Source organism: Argentina silus (assembly GCF_951799395.1).
Source record: "Argentina silus genome assembly, chromosome: 3".
NCBI lineage: Eukaryota > Metazoa > Chordata > Actinopteri > Argentiniformes > Argentinidae > Argentina > Argentina silus.
The window spans coordinates 25,544,653-25,558,848 of record NC_139657.1 but is presented as its reverse complement, the minus strand read 5'-3'; the positions used below and the strand labels follow the sequence as shown (position 1 = coordinate 25,558,848).

The 14,196-nt window shown below is 41.5% G+C and overlaps 1 protein-coding gene across 1 annotated transcript in view; it reads left to right on the top strand.

Annotated features, from left to right (window-relative positions):
- The first annotated feature begins 2,557 nt into the window (after positions 1-2,557).
- The window catches only part of ptgir (prostaglandin I2 receptor), a 25,803-nt gene continuing 14,164 nt past the window's right edge, over positions 2,558-14,196 (top strand). Inside the window, exons 1-2 of the mRNA XM_083666963.1 lie at positions 2,558-2,686; positions 2,849-3,928. Of these exons, the coding sequence (XP_083523089.1) occupies positions 3,098-3,928 (831 nt within the window). The 5' untranslated portion in view covers positions 2,558-2,686; positions 2,849-3,097. The remainder of the gene's footprint in view (positions 2,687-2,848; positions 3,929-14,196) is intronic.

Sequence of the window (14,196 nt, the reverse complement as noted above, 5' to 3'; positions counted from 1 at the left end):
GGGCACCACCCAAAGTACATACGAATAAATCAGATACATTTTTTCTGTGATTTGGTAAATAACATATATTTGGTTTTTCCAGCAATAACCACCAACCTCAGCCAAACAAATGCTCTCTCAGCGAAGGTTACAATTATTTACAAATAATCCAATATTATTAATGTAAATAATAAAAAAATAAATAGTAAAAAGAACTGAGACCTTACACAATAAGTTTCTATCATATCTGATGACAGTAGTCATGATGAATTACACTCATAAATACACAAATCTTGTGTAAAAACTAGCAAAAACGATTCCTCAGCTGTGCAACCACTGTGCAACCATTGCAAATAATGTTGCATGATTTCACGTCAGTTTTCAAAGCATTTATAAGTGCATTTATAAAGCATTAATAACTGGCTCCTGATTGCAAGCTCCCTATTTGGCAAGCACCAAGTGAATTTTGAACAATCCTCATGAGTTATAATTGTGTGTAAATGGTTTATTATTGAATAACTGGTGATAAATTATTTATGAACTAACTATAAACCATTTATAAACCATTTACAATGGGTACCTTAATGTAAAGAGTTACTAAAAAAGGTAAGAAACGTCAACTTGACAAAAAGGACTGTTTGTTTGACATGTATTTGAAATGACTAGACCGTCTTTCCTTGGAACTGTTCTCACATAAAAATCCACATTGTGGCTCAATGAAAATACGATGCCTCAACAGAGTACCTAGAGGAACACGCCAAGCAAAGCTTTCTTTCGACCAGCCAGATCTCGTCTGTGACGAATCAAACCAAATCAAAAGCACTTTTAAAAGTAATGCTGAAAAGAGACCTTAGAACGCCTTAGTTCACCTCACAGTTGTAAGTGACGACTGTATACATTCTGCGACATCTAGTGAAGCGTCTACATTACCCAACAACATCCATCCTCATCATAGCCCAGCACCACAACAGTGTTTGTTTGGAGTAGGGATAACATGGGTCATTTGCCCAACAGAGTGCACAGAGCCGGGAACTACGGCTCATTTCTGCCTGCAGGCGTCACAGCTGTAATGCCATGTGGCTCTCAGCACCGACTCTAATGGCTTGGAGACTTCATCCAAATCCTACAAGTTTCCGTTGACCTTCAGAAGAGTGGGGTGATGGGTCCTCTCTCACACACACATTCACTCAAGCACAGACATACACACACACACACACACACACACACACACACACACACACACACACACACACACACACACACACACACATTCATTTTTTTGATAGTTAATTGTTTTGGCTACATTTTACATTTACATTTACATTTATGGCTTTTAGCAAACGCCTTTATCCAAAGCAACTTACAACAAATACATTTGTTTAAGTAAATGAATCATCTATCCATCATAAGATTAGGGTTAGTAATCAATAATCAATGCTCAGACCAGGGGCCATAGGCTACAATATTCTTCCAAAAGAATGTCAACTTCAAGGATAAACTGGACTACTCCAGCTATCCTATTTCTGCATAGCTTTATAAAAATGCAAACTGCAAATGCAGTGGCTTTTCTCAAGACATTGGGCCTACTACGGTGGAAAACACACAGAGGAAAGACAGCGGGATGGCAGAAATCCATCAAGCCTAATGTAACAACTGCTGAGGTGAGAAACCCTCACCCAAACAACCTCTACGAGCCATTTCAGTCTAGCTTCAGATCCAAACACAGCACTGAAACAGCGCTCCTAAAAGTGATCCTCACACACACACACACACACACACACACACACACACACACACACACACACACACACTTATTATACAGACAGCAGAGGTTTACACTGGCCTTAACTCCAGGGAACGTGTTTGACTGGCCCAACCAGTCAATGTGCAGTTATGATAATAAGCATATGGCAACAGGACAATTACATTGCTGCCTAAGGTTGGAACCAAACTGCTGTCAGATGGATCGCTGTTATCAAACGCATACTTGTGTCGAAGTGTTGGCATGACAATGTGATATGAATGCAGTATGTATTGTCTAAGGGACGGAAATATTGAATATTGAATATTATTATAATGTTTTTGTAATATTAGATTATTATATATTATGGGAGACGGATATATTGAATATGCAACTGCCAACTGAGTTAGTTGGCAGTGAGTGTAGGCCAATTACTGCACCGAAATATTGAATTGATACAGAAATACCATTTCCAAACGCTTCCAGCAAATCGTTTGCCCATTTTGCGCGTTAGAATGAATGATAATATATAAAAGTTGATATACTCGAAGTATTGTAATATTTTGTTATTTGCAAACAACAAACGATGAATAACATCGGAAAATCAATTCGGTCTGTATTGAATATGAGTGGTCTAGAAAGGGAACTGTCGTGCGCGCCAGAAAGGTGGGGCTGAGTAGATTCGAGAAAAGCTGTGATGTAATAACCACCTGCAGAGAGAGCGAGCGAGCGAGCGAGAGAGAGAAGCGTGGGCGAAGGAGCGAGAGAGGCGCCACTCACTTTCTCCGAACTTCTGTCATTGTATCTAGCTGTCAGTGAGTTCTGAGCGCCAGTCGGAGAGTCGGAGTTTGATGTTTTCTCGTAAAATTGCACTTGTGTGATCAAGGACTCGAAGGACGCGCTGAATAAATGAGAAGGAGTGGCAGTTAATAAAGTATTTGTCGCCAGTGCAGGAGAGCGGTTGCGGTGAGATCTTGATTCTTCAAACAGTGTAATGAATGAGTTATTAGGTTAAACTGTTATACACATATTCTGGATTTTAACAAACAGAGACCAGATTTGTCTGAAAGGAATTTAAAGGACTTCTTAACACATTTATATAGCTCTGATACCTTTTCCTTTTGTCAGAACTGCAACAACAGCAATGGAAACGGTTTAGGGGAAACTCCACTGAATCATACTTGACTCAGAGCAATGCCATGGCTCCAGACATGCGGCCCCATCTCGGCTGCCAAAAAGATGTGACTCCAAGATCTTGGGAGATATTTATCTCCTTTTCAATTGATCCTTCTCTCACTCCGCACTGAGGAGACTCAGCAGTCACGGACTGACCCCACATCCTTCCCACATCACACACACAAAACATCCACAACGAAAATGATGTTCCCGAACAAGACATGCGAGAACAGCACCAGCATCCACGAGGATGGCAACCCCGTGGTGAGCATCTTCATGTTTGTAGCTGGCGTCGTAGGCAACCTTGTCGCCCTGGCCATCCTCGGCGTCCACCGGAAGGATCGCCACACCAAGTCCTCTGTCTTCTGCATCCTGGTGACGGGCCTAGCCCTGACGGACCTGCTGGGCACTTGCTTCCTTAGCCCGATGGTGTTCTGGTGCTACGCCCGACGGGCCACTCTCCTGGGCCTCACCGGGGACCAGCGGCTCTGCAGCCTCTTTGCCTTCGCCATGACCTTCTTTGGCCTGGCCTCCATGCTCATCCTGTGCGCCATGGCCGTGGAGCGCTGCCTGGCCATAAGTCATTCCTACTTCTACTCCAAGTGCGTCCGGCGGAGCTTCGCCAAAGTCGCCCTACTCCTCATCTACCTCTTCACCTGCGCCTTCTGTGCCCTGCCCTTCATGGGCTACGGGCAGCACAAACAGTACTGCCCAGGCACGTGGTGTTTTATCAAAATGGAAGCAGCAGGGGAGGGGCCGGAGGAGGAAAAGAGTGTGCTGGCATTCTCCTTGACGTACGCCTCATTCATGGCACTGCTGATCGTGGTGGTGTTCCTGTGCAACGGTTCGGTGATTGTCAGCCTGTGCCGCATGCACCGGAGCCAGATGATGCGACGCGGCTCGGTGGTGTCGGGGGGGAGGAAGAGGAAGATGAGCCTGGCGTGGTTTGGACAGGGTGAAGAGGAGATGGACCACCTGGTGCTGCTGGCCTCCATGACAGTCATCTTCGTCGTCTGCTCCCTACCGCTGACCGTGAGTGCAGTGCACCTTTGACCCTCACTGTGGCATGTGTGTGTGTGTGTGTGTGTGTGTGTGTGTGTGTGCGCGTGTGTGTGCATGCATGTTTACGTGTGTGTGCGTGTGTGACCTCTGTCCTCTACTCTGATTCAAACTCATTGAGTGTACCTGTTCACTTTTCCCCTGACTGACCTCTTTCTCTGACTAACTCTGACTCTGTATGTCTCTTCTCCATTCTGCCTGAATCTCTCAGTATGTGATTCTGTCTGATACCTGATCATCATGACCATCACTGTCATTCCTATTAAATCCCAGTCACTACAACTTTCTTCTGTTAACTGCTGACCTCATTTTAAGCACACAGACTCTTAGCAAGCCGTATAAACAATGGTGTGCCGTACCATCATGTTCATTGTTTGTGCTCTGTGGTGTCTCAATATCGGAATGAAACCAGAACCATCCTCCTTTTGAGGAAGTGCCCGTTAAGGCACAAAAGGCCGTTCCCTGAAAGAAATAACCATCTCAGTTTCAAAAAACAATAGCCTCCTTGCCTCCTCCACGATAGCCTCCTTGCCTCCCATGCAACATGAAGCAGCTGTTGTGACATAACTGCTCACGTGAGCTTTATTCTGTGTTGCATAATCATAATTTGGATAGTAAGTGAAACCAACCGTTGTTTTTGTTGTGTTAGTGTCCCCTGTCCCACGCTCTAACGTGTTCCCTAATTGAGAGGTGTGGGTTAAACCTGCCAGACAAGACCAGGATGACTAGATCAGGGCCATGCATGGGCCCCAGCTGGAGTTCTCTCTGTCTGTGGGTGGGGCTGGGATGGGATGGGGTCGGGTGGGAAGGGGAGTCACCTTCCTCTCTCTATTGATGGCAGCAGTGACATAGTCAAAGCAAATATAGGAAAATATCATGCAAATGTGGGAAGAAAAAATGAGGAAGAGAGTAGCTTTTAAAGTAGCTGTTTCAATCTTATTGACATATCAGTCTGCACTCTTCAACGTTTTATAATGATGGTTATTTTATGGCACTATCAACAGCTGCTGGTAACCAGGGGTATAATATTTCCATGAATTGCACAGACTGTATACTGTGATTTCACATGGAAATACAACAGGGCAATGATTTTGGTACAATGATTTTGCAAGTTCCTTTTCATTACAATGCAGATGTTTATTGTTTAATTGACCATATCTCCAGTTCATATGTACGACTGAATAACATAACTCTGCTTACCATAGTAGAATCATTATAGTGTGAGGGAAACATTCATGTAATGTAGAACTATAGACATGTCTTCACAGACCCACTTATTAGCAACCTTCACTCTGTGGTCTCTCTTGAGCTGCCTGTGAGCAATGCTTTTATGTTAAGACAGACAGTTGACGGGGTGTTTTTGAGGAACCGTCTGTAATGCATGTCGTTACTCACTTGGAATACGGCCAAGCTCAATATGTGGAAGCAGAAGTTCATCAAGTCCAAAGCAATGGTTTTACATTGTATATGTACCTGTATATGTTCATGTAAAATGAATTGAAATGTGACCAAATTCTGCTACTGCTATACATTGTTCAGATAAAGTTGTGTTGATTCAATAGACAATGCTGAAAGACAACTTCTCTAGTTAGTTAGGCCTGAGGGGTTGTGTACCACAGGTGCTGTGTGTGTGTGTGTGTGTGTGTGTGTGTGTGTGTGTGTGTGTATGTGTGTGTGTGTGTGTGTGTGTGTGTGTGTGTGTGTGTATGTGTGTGTGTGTGTGTGTGTGTGTGTGTGTGTGTGTGTGTGTGTGTGTGTGTGTGTGAGTGTGTGTGCATGTTTGTGTGTGCGTGCAGGCGTACGAGTGAAGGAGTGAATGATGAAGTAAACCAGCAAACAAGGAAATTAGGAAAAGGATTTGCTTCCATTAAAGAGCAATGTGTACATCTAAGCTTTGACATGGCCAAACTTCAGCAAACTTCAGCAAAGTTTCAGTAAGCGTAGAGGTGGAGGGCAGGTCTCTGGCAATATCTGGGTGGGAATAATTGAATATGATATAGATGTCTATTGTGCCAATTAGGATTTCATGTTGGTATGGATAATAATTTTTAATCACAAATAAAATGACCATACTATCAGTTGTAGTTTATGAGCTGAAGTGTCTATGATATCATAGATAAGCACTCAACAAGCCTACAGTGGTGCGCCAAATTCAACCTTTGACCTAAGAATCATTAGAATATCATGTTTTGTATTTCAAAGAGCTTGCATATTGAATATAACATATTGACGGACATAACTGGTGTAACTGTACATAGCCTACTGTAAAAAAACAAACATCAAATGTGCCAATGTCTGATGGCTATGCGCCTTTACGCAAAAGCATCAGTAAAGTCCACAGACAAATCCGTCGGCTCAAATATTGATGTTGTCTCCTGGCCTTCGAAATACAGATGTGATGAAGGGTACATGTCTGTTCTTCGCAGGCTGGGTGCTTCACTGCTGGGCTTCAGAGATAGAGGGAGCGACAGAAGGGGAGATGATGAAAGGAGGGGTGATGAAAAACAAAATGAGAAAGAGAGATGGGGGGAGGAATGTTGCTTGTTATATGAATGTTGCTTGTTACCGTGCGACGGTCATTAAAATAGTTTGTTTCACACCATGAAAAAATCTGACTGATTGAAGACTGAAGAGACTGTGGTTGTTGAATTTAGAGGCTGTGACCAATGTTTGCCCATGGAGCTGTGAGGAGTTGTTTGCCCAGTGACTAGAATTCAGAAGTGAGAAAGTCAAGTGAGTGAGGATGAATTGTATTTGCTTTGTGGATTTTTGAGGAGTGACTTATTCAGAAGTGAAGAATCTGCAGTCAGAAGGTGAAAGGTAGCCTACCATACAGTACAGTATAACTAGAATGAACACATTTGAGCCAAATGTTTCTCGAAGGTATTCCAGGATATTAAGCTGCTGTAGATGGCTTGATTTCCTCTCGACATCTTTTGCATTTTTCACCATTCTTCCATCCACTCCTCAAATCTGACCCCAGGTCAGCTATTACAGTGTCATAACTTGTTAGTGGCTGGCTCTTGAACTAGCCTATTTTCCTAGGCTTTTCTGCACTACACAGCCATGGCCTTGTATGTCTTGTCATCTCACACTGATGTATATTCATTATTTATATTCATATTTATATTCAGATGTGGTCGCGTACGTGTGTAGAATAGATGAGGTGTCATGCAAGCGATCAACCTTGATGCTCTTAGGGCTGTTGGATGTAATCAGGTGTATGATCTATCACACTTGTCTGGTACACTTGTCTATCACACAGGTCTGGTATTGCTGTTGGAGATGGTTATTTGTGTCTTCAAATCGTTTTATTTGTCTGCTGTTTGTGAGAGCTGAAGTCCAGTCCTGTTCTCTTGTGAACAATCAATGGCCTCAGGGTGTATCGATCTGATTGTTACGTTTAAAAGTCACAGGTTATTCAAGGTAATATAAGATGTTCTGAGAAACATGTATGATTTATTTTAGACAGTCAATGAGGTGTGTGTGTGTGTGTGTGTGTGTGTGTGTGTGTGTGTGTGTGTGTGTGTGTGTGTGTGTGTGTGTGTGTGAGTGAGAGAGAGCGAGAGAGAGAGACTAGGATAATGATTGCATTTGACTGCACCTGTCATTTTAAGTTATGGAGCATTCAATCCCCTATTCAACCCTAACCCTCTTCCTGAAATTTCAGGACTGGGTCCAATAACCATGATTCTCTCAGTAAGATAAGACTTGTGCTAACAAGTGCTGATAACAAATCACATGTTCGATTGAAAGCTATAGGAGTGCAGCAGTCATAAGTTAGTCATGAGGCAGGGTCTTACTGTAAATCTTGTTTGGCATGTCATTCAGCCCACTGTTTTAGCTAAACTGCACTTCAGACTGCAAATATTGCACTTCAGACTGCAAATTGGCGGACGGATAAGTTCAGCAACACGTAAGCCTTAGGAATTCAATTTTTAAGAGCGTGCTGACAGTATAGTCTACAGGAGTGCTACTGGACATGTTTTGCCCAGTAAATCATGCTTTATTTTTTGACCAGTCAATTAAATATTCCCACATCCGTGCCAATATTGGGCAACAGGCAATTGCTATTTGTATTCACATTGACTCATATTAAATGTCTTAGTAATTATTAAATTGACTAATATTAAAAGGCTTAGGATTATGGTGCTGATAAAGTCTCCAACACTCTGTGATCTGTTGATTCTCTAACACTCATAAGCTACACATGAGCTCCGCTGTGTGATAAGCGGTGATTATAAATATAAAATAAACATCAGGCTATATGAGGTTTTTTAATAGTTAAGCATAACTATAATTAAAACAAAGCAGCTAGAAACTGAGGTATGTGACAGTGTAGCCAAATCTACCCCTACTGTATATTCCTTCAATACACTCCAACTGTATATTCCTTCAATACATCTTTGCTTGGTTAATGGGTTACCAGAAGCCATAGCCCAAGAAAGTTACGGCAATTGAGCCACCAACATGCTAGCCACGTTGCAAGTGGCTCTTACAGTGTTCGTATTTTGCCAAGGTCTGCTGCTCTGGCTTATGTCTTACTGAGGCCCTGTGTGGTCAGGACTACTGCATCAGCGGATATGATCTAAGTCTCGCTTAGTCAGATAACTTAGGAGGATATGCCACCAATTTTACTGTGGGTTAGAATTACACCAAGGTTACTGAGCTCTGAGTGTATTTTATATAGGCTGACAAGGAGGAAGAGGAAGATGATGACAAAGAAGAGGAAGAGGAGGACGAAAATGATGATGATGGTTACGATGATGATAATGATAATGTTGATGGTGTGTGTGTGTTCCTGTGTGTTTCCACGCGTGTCATGAATTATGAGATGGAGGGATAGTGTATGTGCTCTCTGAAAGAGTAAACAAACGCATATCCATTGGGGCTACCTCCCTCCTCCTCTCTCCTGTTATTACCTATTTAAATATTATAGGTACTTGGCCTCTAATTGGACACGTACAGACTCTATGTTCCCTAGGGAACCAAAGACAGCCTGTGTACTTCAGGTCACTGATCAATACACAAATCAGTCACGGCAGGTTTTGACAGTTTGGGGGTGCCCTGTCCACGGCTGCTGGCACTCCCAATCCTATAACAAATCATGGCACCCCAGTCTGGGTTAGATATTAATATGGGCACCTCTATCAAAATTGGTTCAGACCACTGTTGTTAGGAATCCCCAAGAGTCAAGGTGTTGTTCAGAGCCTGACAAGAGCCTGATGTTTTGCCTCTGTCATGAAGGTTCCAGATGGGCATCTCGATTTTGATGAGAACTGTGTCATGCTGTTGCTACTTCTGTGCATTTCTGAAAGTCTACATCAATAACATAAACTGCTCACATTGAGGACATACAGTTGTCAAGACTTATCATTTGTGCAAAATGAAAAAACTGTGTCATCATAACAGCGCGCACAAACAATAGCCAATGTTGGATTACTTTCAACTTTTGGAAAGTGTTTTAGTCAATTATTTAGATCACTAGTGAGCTCACCCATCATGTGATACATTGTAAATTGTAATTGCTATAAGCGAGAGTTGGCTCAATTAGATCAGTCTTTCCCCAGAGCTTGTAATAACCTAGCTTGTAATAACCTAGCTTGTAATAACCTAGCCTTAGCCTACATTTTCCGATTTGGATGAGAACTGTGTCATGCTGTTGCTATTTCTACATAAAAAAACATATTGAGGACATACAGTTGTAAAGACGTAGGCCTATAATTTGTGCAAAATGTTTATATGAAATAATAGTGTGGTTCTCAAAGCTGATTGTTGCATCAATCATAAATAGACATTCTAATCAAGTGTTGTATCATACCGTTGAGACCGTACGCTTGAGGAACCACTCTAGACTGGTATCAGTCTGATCGTACGCGTCAAAGGGTTAAAGGGTCAAAGGGTTATAGCCTACTCTAAAATACTGTCTGCTATCTGTGACAATGCCATTGTGAAAATATATATATATATAGCCAGACAGCGTAATCAAGTCAAAGTCCAGGCCTTATAGAACCTAGAGGATGGAGACAACAAGGTAAAGAGGATGGGAGGGATGAAAGTGAGAGCTAAATGGCTTCAGAGATAACTTAATTTTATTAACTTCATTATTTACTTCATTGGCTTCAGAGATAACATCATTTTATGTGTCCCCTTAGGAGCATCATTAGAAGCCATGGTCTTGAGTGTTGAATGTCTGTTGAGTGTCTCCTATACTTTGGCCTACCCTGCTTTCTTCACCTGTAGGTTGTAATAAGAGTTTAATTTAATCAAACACACGCCCCCAGAACCATTGACTCCAAGGTGCTCAAGGCAAGAAAAAGAGAGAAGAAAAACACAGGTAATTTGTAATGACATGGCCCAGCAGTTGCTATTCACCCCACAGGGTGAAACCCCAATCATGACTGGTGGTCTTTGACCTAATAGTTAACATGGTCCACAATCATAGATACCACACCAGTGATTGATTACACGTCCAACACATTAGTGGTTTTAGTGAATTCATGTTTGTCCCTGTATATTTAATTATTTTCACCTAATAATAATAATATTATTAATAATAATATTATTAATAATATTATTATTATTAATAATAATAATAATAATAATAATAATAATAATAATAATAATAATAATATTATTATGCTGTCAGAGCTGGTTATTTGTTTTTGTCCTCTTGGGTTTTGGCGGTTTTTATGCCTTTGTCTGTTTGTCAAAACAAAGTTATCAATACTCACACATGACGCTTTATGCTACTTCATCCATGACCTGGAGATGTTCAGGTCATTATTTCAACATTCAAAACCAGTTTCCTCTATGCAACCGCAAGTACACATAATACTGCATTGTGGTTGTCTAGCCCTTGGCTTACCCAGCTCTCCAGAGTAAGATTCCTGAATAAACTTTAAAGAGTATACAGTCATGAGAAAAAATTAGGACACCCTATGAAAACCTTTGTCTTCTTCAACATATTCAAACATATGGACATTTGATATTCATTTGAACAATATTGAAAAATTGAGGTAATATAACTAAACAAATACAACTGAAACAAATTATTTAAAAAATGATTGGTAAAATGTAATTAATAGAAATGCAATCTTCTTGTGAGGAAAAAGTTAGGACACCCCCACATTTAGTTCCACTTAAAATGCCTAAAATTATAATAAAGAGCACCACATCAGGTGCAAATGATTAGAACATCGTTACAGAGGATTTTGGAGGAGCCTGTCCTATTTAAGCCTCAGATATTTAGTTTGGTTTGCTCTTGATTGTTGAAGTGAGTTGCATCACCATGGCGAGATCAAAAGAGCTCTCTGAGGCCTTCAGAAGAAAAATTGTAGATGCATATGAGTCTGGGAAGGGATATAAAAAGATCTCCAAACTATTCGAAATTGGCCATTCCACTGTCCGGAAAATAATTTACAAGTGGAGAACATTTAAAACCACCACCAACATGGCCAGGTCAGGCCGCCCAAGCAAGTTCAGCCTAAGAGCTGACCGAAAGATGCTTAAAGAAGTCTCCAACAATCCCAGAATGTCATCACGAGACCTACAGGTATCTCTTGCCACAATTGATGTCAAAGTACATGCATCCACCATAAGAAAGAGACTGAACAAGTTTGCATTACATGGGAGGTGTGCAAGGAGGAAACCCCTGCTGTCAAAAAAAAACATCAGGGCAAGACTAAAGTTTGCCAGAGAACACCTAGAGAAAGACCAGAACTTCTGGAACAATGTGCTTTGGACAGATGAATCCAAAGTTGAACTATTTGGGCACAGTAAGAGTAGACATGTTTGGCACAAAACCAAGACAGCATTTGAGAACAAGAACCTCATACCAACTGTGAAGCATGGGGGTGGAAATGTCATGGTTTGGGGCTGCTTTTCTGCAGCAGGGCCTGGTCAGCTCACCATCATAGAATCCACTATGAATTTTGTATTGTATCAGAGGGTGCTTGAGGAAAATGTGAGACCATCTGTTCGAAAGTTGAAGCTGAAGCAGATGTGGACCATGCAACATGACAATGACCCAAAACATTCCAGTAAATCTACCAAGGAATGGCTCAAGAAAAATAAATTGAGAGTTCTGGAATGGTCAAGTCAAAGCCCGGATCTTAATCTTATTGAGATGCTGTGGATTGATTTGAAACTGGCTGTGCATGCAAGACACCCCTCGAACATCACACAGCTGAAAGAATTCTGCAAGGAGGAGTGGGAAAAACTTTCTCCCAATTGATGTCAGAGACCTGTAGACAGTTATAAGAAACGTCTAATTGAGGTTATTTCAGCCAAGGGGGGCAATACTAGCTATTAGGGCATAGGGTGTCCTAACTTTTTCCTCAGTAGGAATTGGCATTATTGTTAATTTTTCGTTAAATAAATGATTACAAAGTTACATTTTCATAGTTTTTTGTTCAATTACATCCCCTTTATCTATAGACATTGTTAGAAAGAAGATAACATATTGATATGTCCATATTTTTAAGAGAATAACTTAATATTTTGGGGGGTGTCCTAACTTTTTCTCATGACTGTATAAAAGAGAGAGAGACAGGTCTTCTGTCTTTCTTTCTTTTCTTAATTTTAACCTTCCTCAGATCTCAACTCTCCCTCTAATGGTCCTTCTGATGGCCCCTGGGTCTCCACTAAGAGATGGAACACTCAGCCAAACAGTCCCCATCCTCAATCGTCAATGGATGCCTCGGGAGTCAGGACCCTAACCAAGGACTTAAAGCAACTGTGTGGGACCAAAGTGCTCCAACCTCAGTCTACCCTGAAGATCATTTCAAGTCTGAAGAGCACAGTAGCTAAAATCAGTTATTCCTAATTCTGTGGACACCTGTGGGACATTAAAAAGTAGCAAGCTCTGAGAGTGTGTCTGATCACCACTGGGTCACCATGAAAGCAATGATCCAAGGTAAAATGGGCATAAAAAAAAATAAAAAATTGTGCAAATAAAATCCAATGATAAGCCCTTCTCAAAGTCAAAGACCCCCAACTGAAAGACTGATACAAAAGACAATGGTGGGTGCAGAAACTATCCCTAGAAATTAGCCGCAGAGCAGAGTGATGAACTGAGTCCAGTGATTTAAGAACTGAGGCTGTCATGTGCATGTAAATTGTGTCACCATAGTCCTCATTCAGCCCCAGAAAACGAAGAACAGCCTGCTGAGCTGAGGGGGCACAGGAGTAGACAATAGTATCATCAGCATAAAGTTACCATTTACAATTGTTTAAGGACAAACATTATTTATGTAAATGGTAAATAGCAGTGGACCTAGAATCAAACCTTGCGGAACACCTTTATTAATATTGACAAAACTAGACTGCATCAACTGAGATACATTGAGTACTATCCTGCAGGTCAATGATTTACAGGACGCACTAACAGGGTTGATACTGTACTGACCAGCTGGTAGTTTGTTTGTTTGTGCTATTGATTGATTGATTGGTGGAGTGAAGAATGGAGTAGCGGAGCAGGGGATGGAGTGGCTGACATGGTGGTTGTGCTGTGAGGGGTTACTCACAGGGCTAGGAGTGATGCCTTGACTAACATTTACAGAGCTAATAACTAACACTCATTTCAAAAGTAACATAGATAAACTTCCTCTCCACTTAAATTCACAGACATCTTTTCCAAATATTCATTTCTTGGTGAAGAGACTGCACACTGTACACACATGCACGCACGCATGCACGCACACACCTTTCACACGTACAAGAAAAACATGTCACTCACATTTTCTTCCAGAGCCATTTGTTCATACATCAACACCTCAGTTCAGTTGTTAGCACAGTCTTGTCTGGTGGCACCACACCTTAGTTTTTAATTTTTCCTATGTTTGCCTATGCTGGGGTTGGACTGTAGTCAGACTTTTTACAAGGGTACAGGGTACAGAGAGGGAAAGTGGGTTGATTTTGGTGAAGAAGGGGAAACAATATTGTATTTCACGTTGGGTGGCAGCTGCTTTCGCAAGGTGATGACCTCACAGTTTCATTCAGACAGTGACCTGGATGATAAAAATCACTCTGATTTTGGCGCTGTTCAAATAGTTGAAATTCATCTTTCATTCCTCTCCTACATCCTTGATGTCATCACTGATCTGAACACATCTGATTGGTGAAAGCAATAGGGTCTTGACCTTTCACACATCTCATCACCTAGCAACGGTTGCCCCAAAGAGGAGAGAAAGGACGGATGCATCTTCAAAGTATTGTAATAAAGCCACTGTCACTGAAGA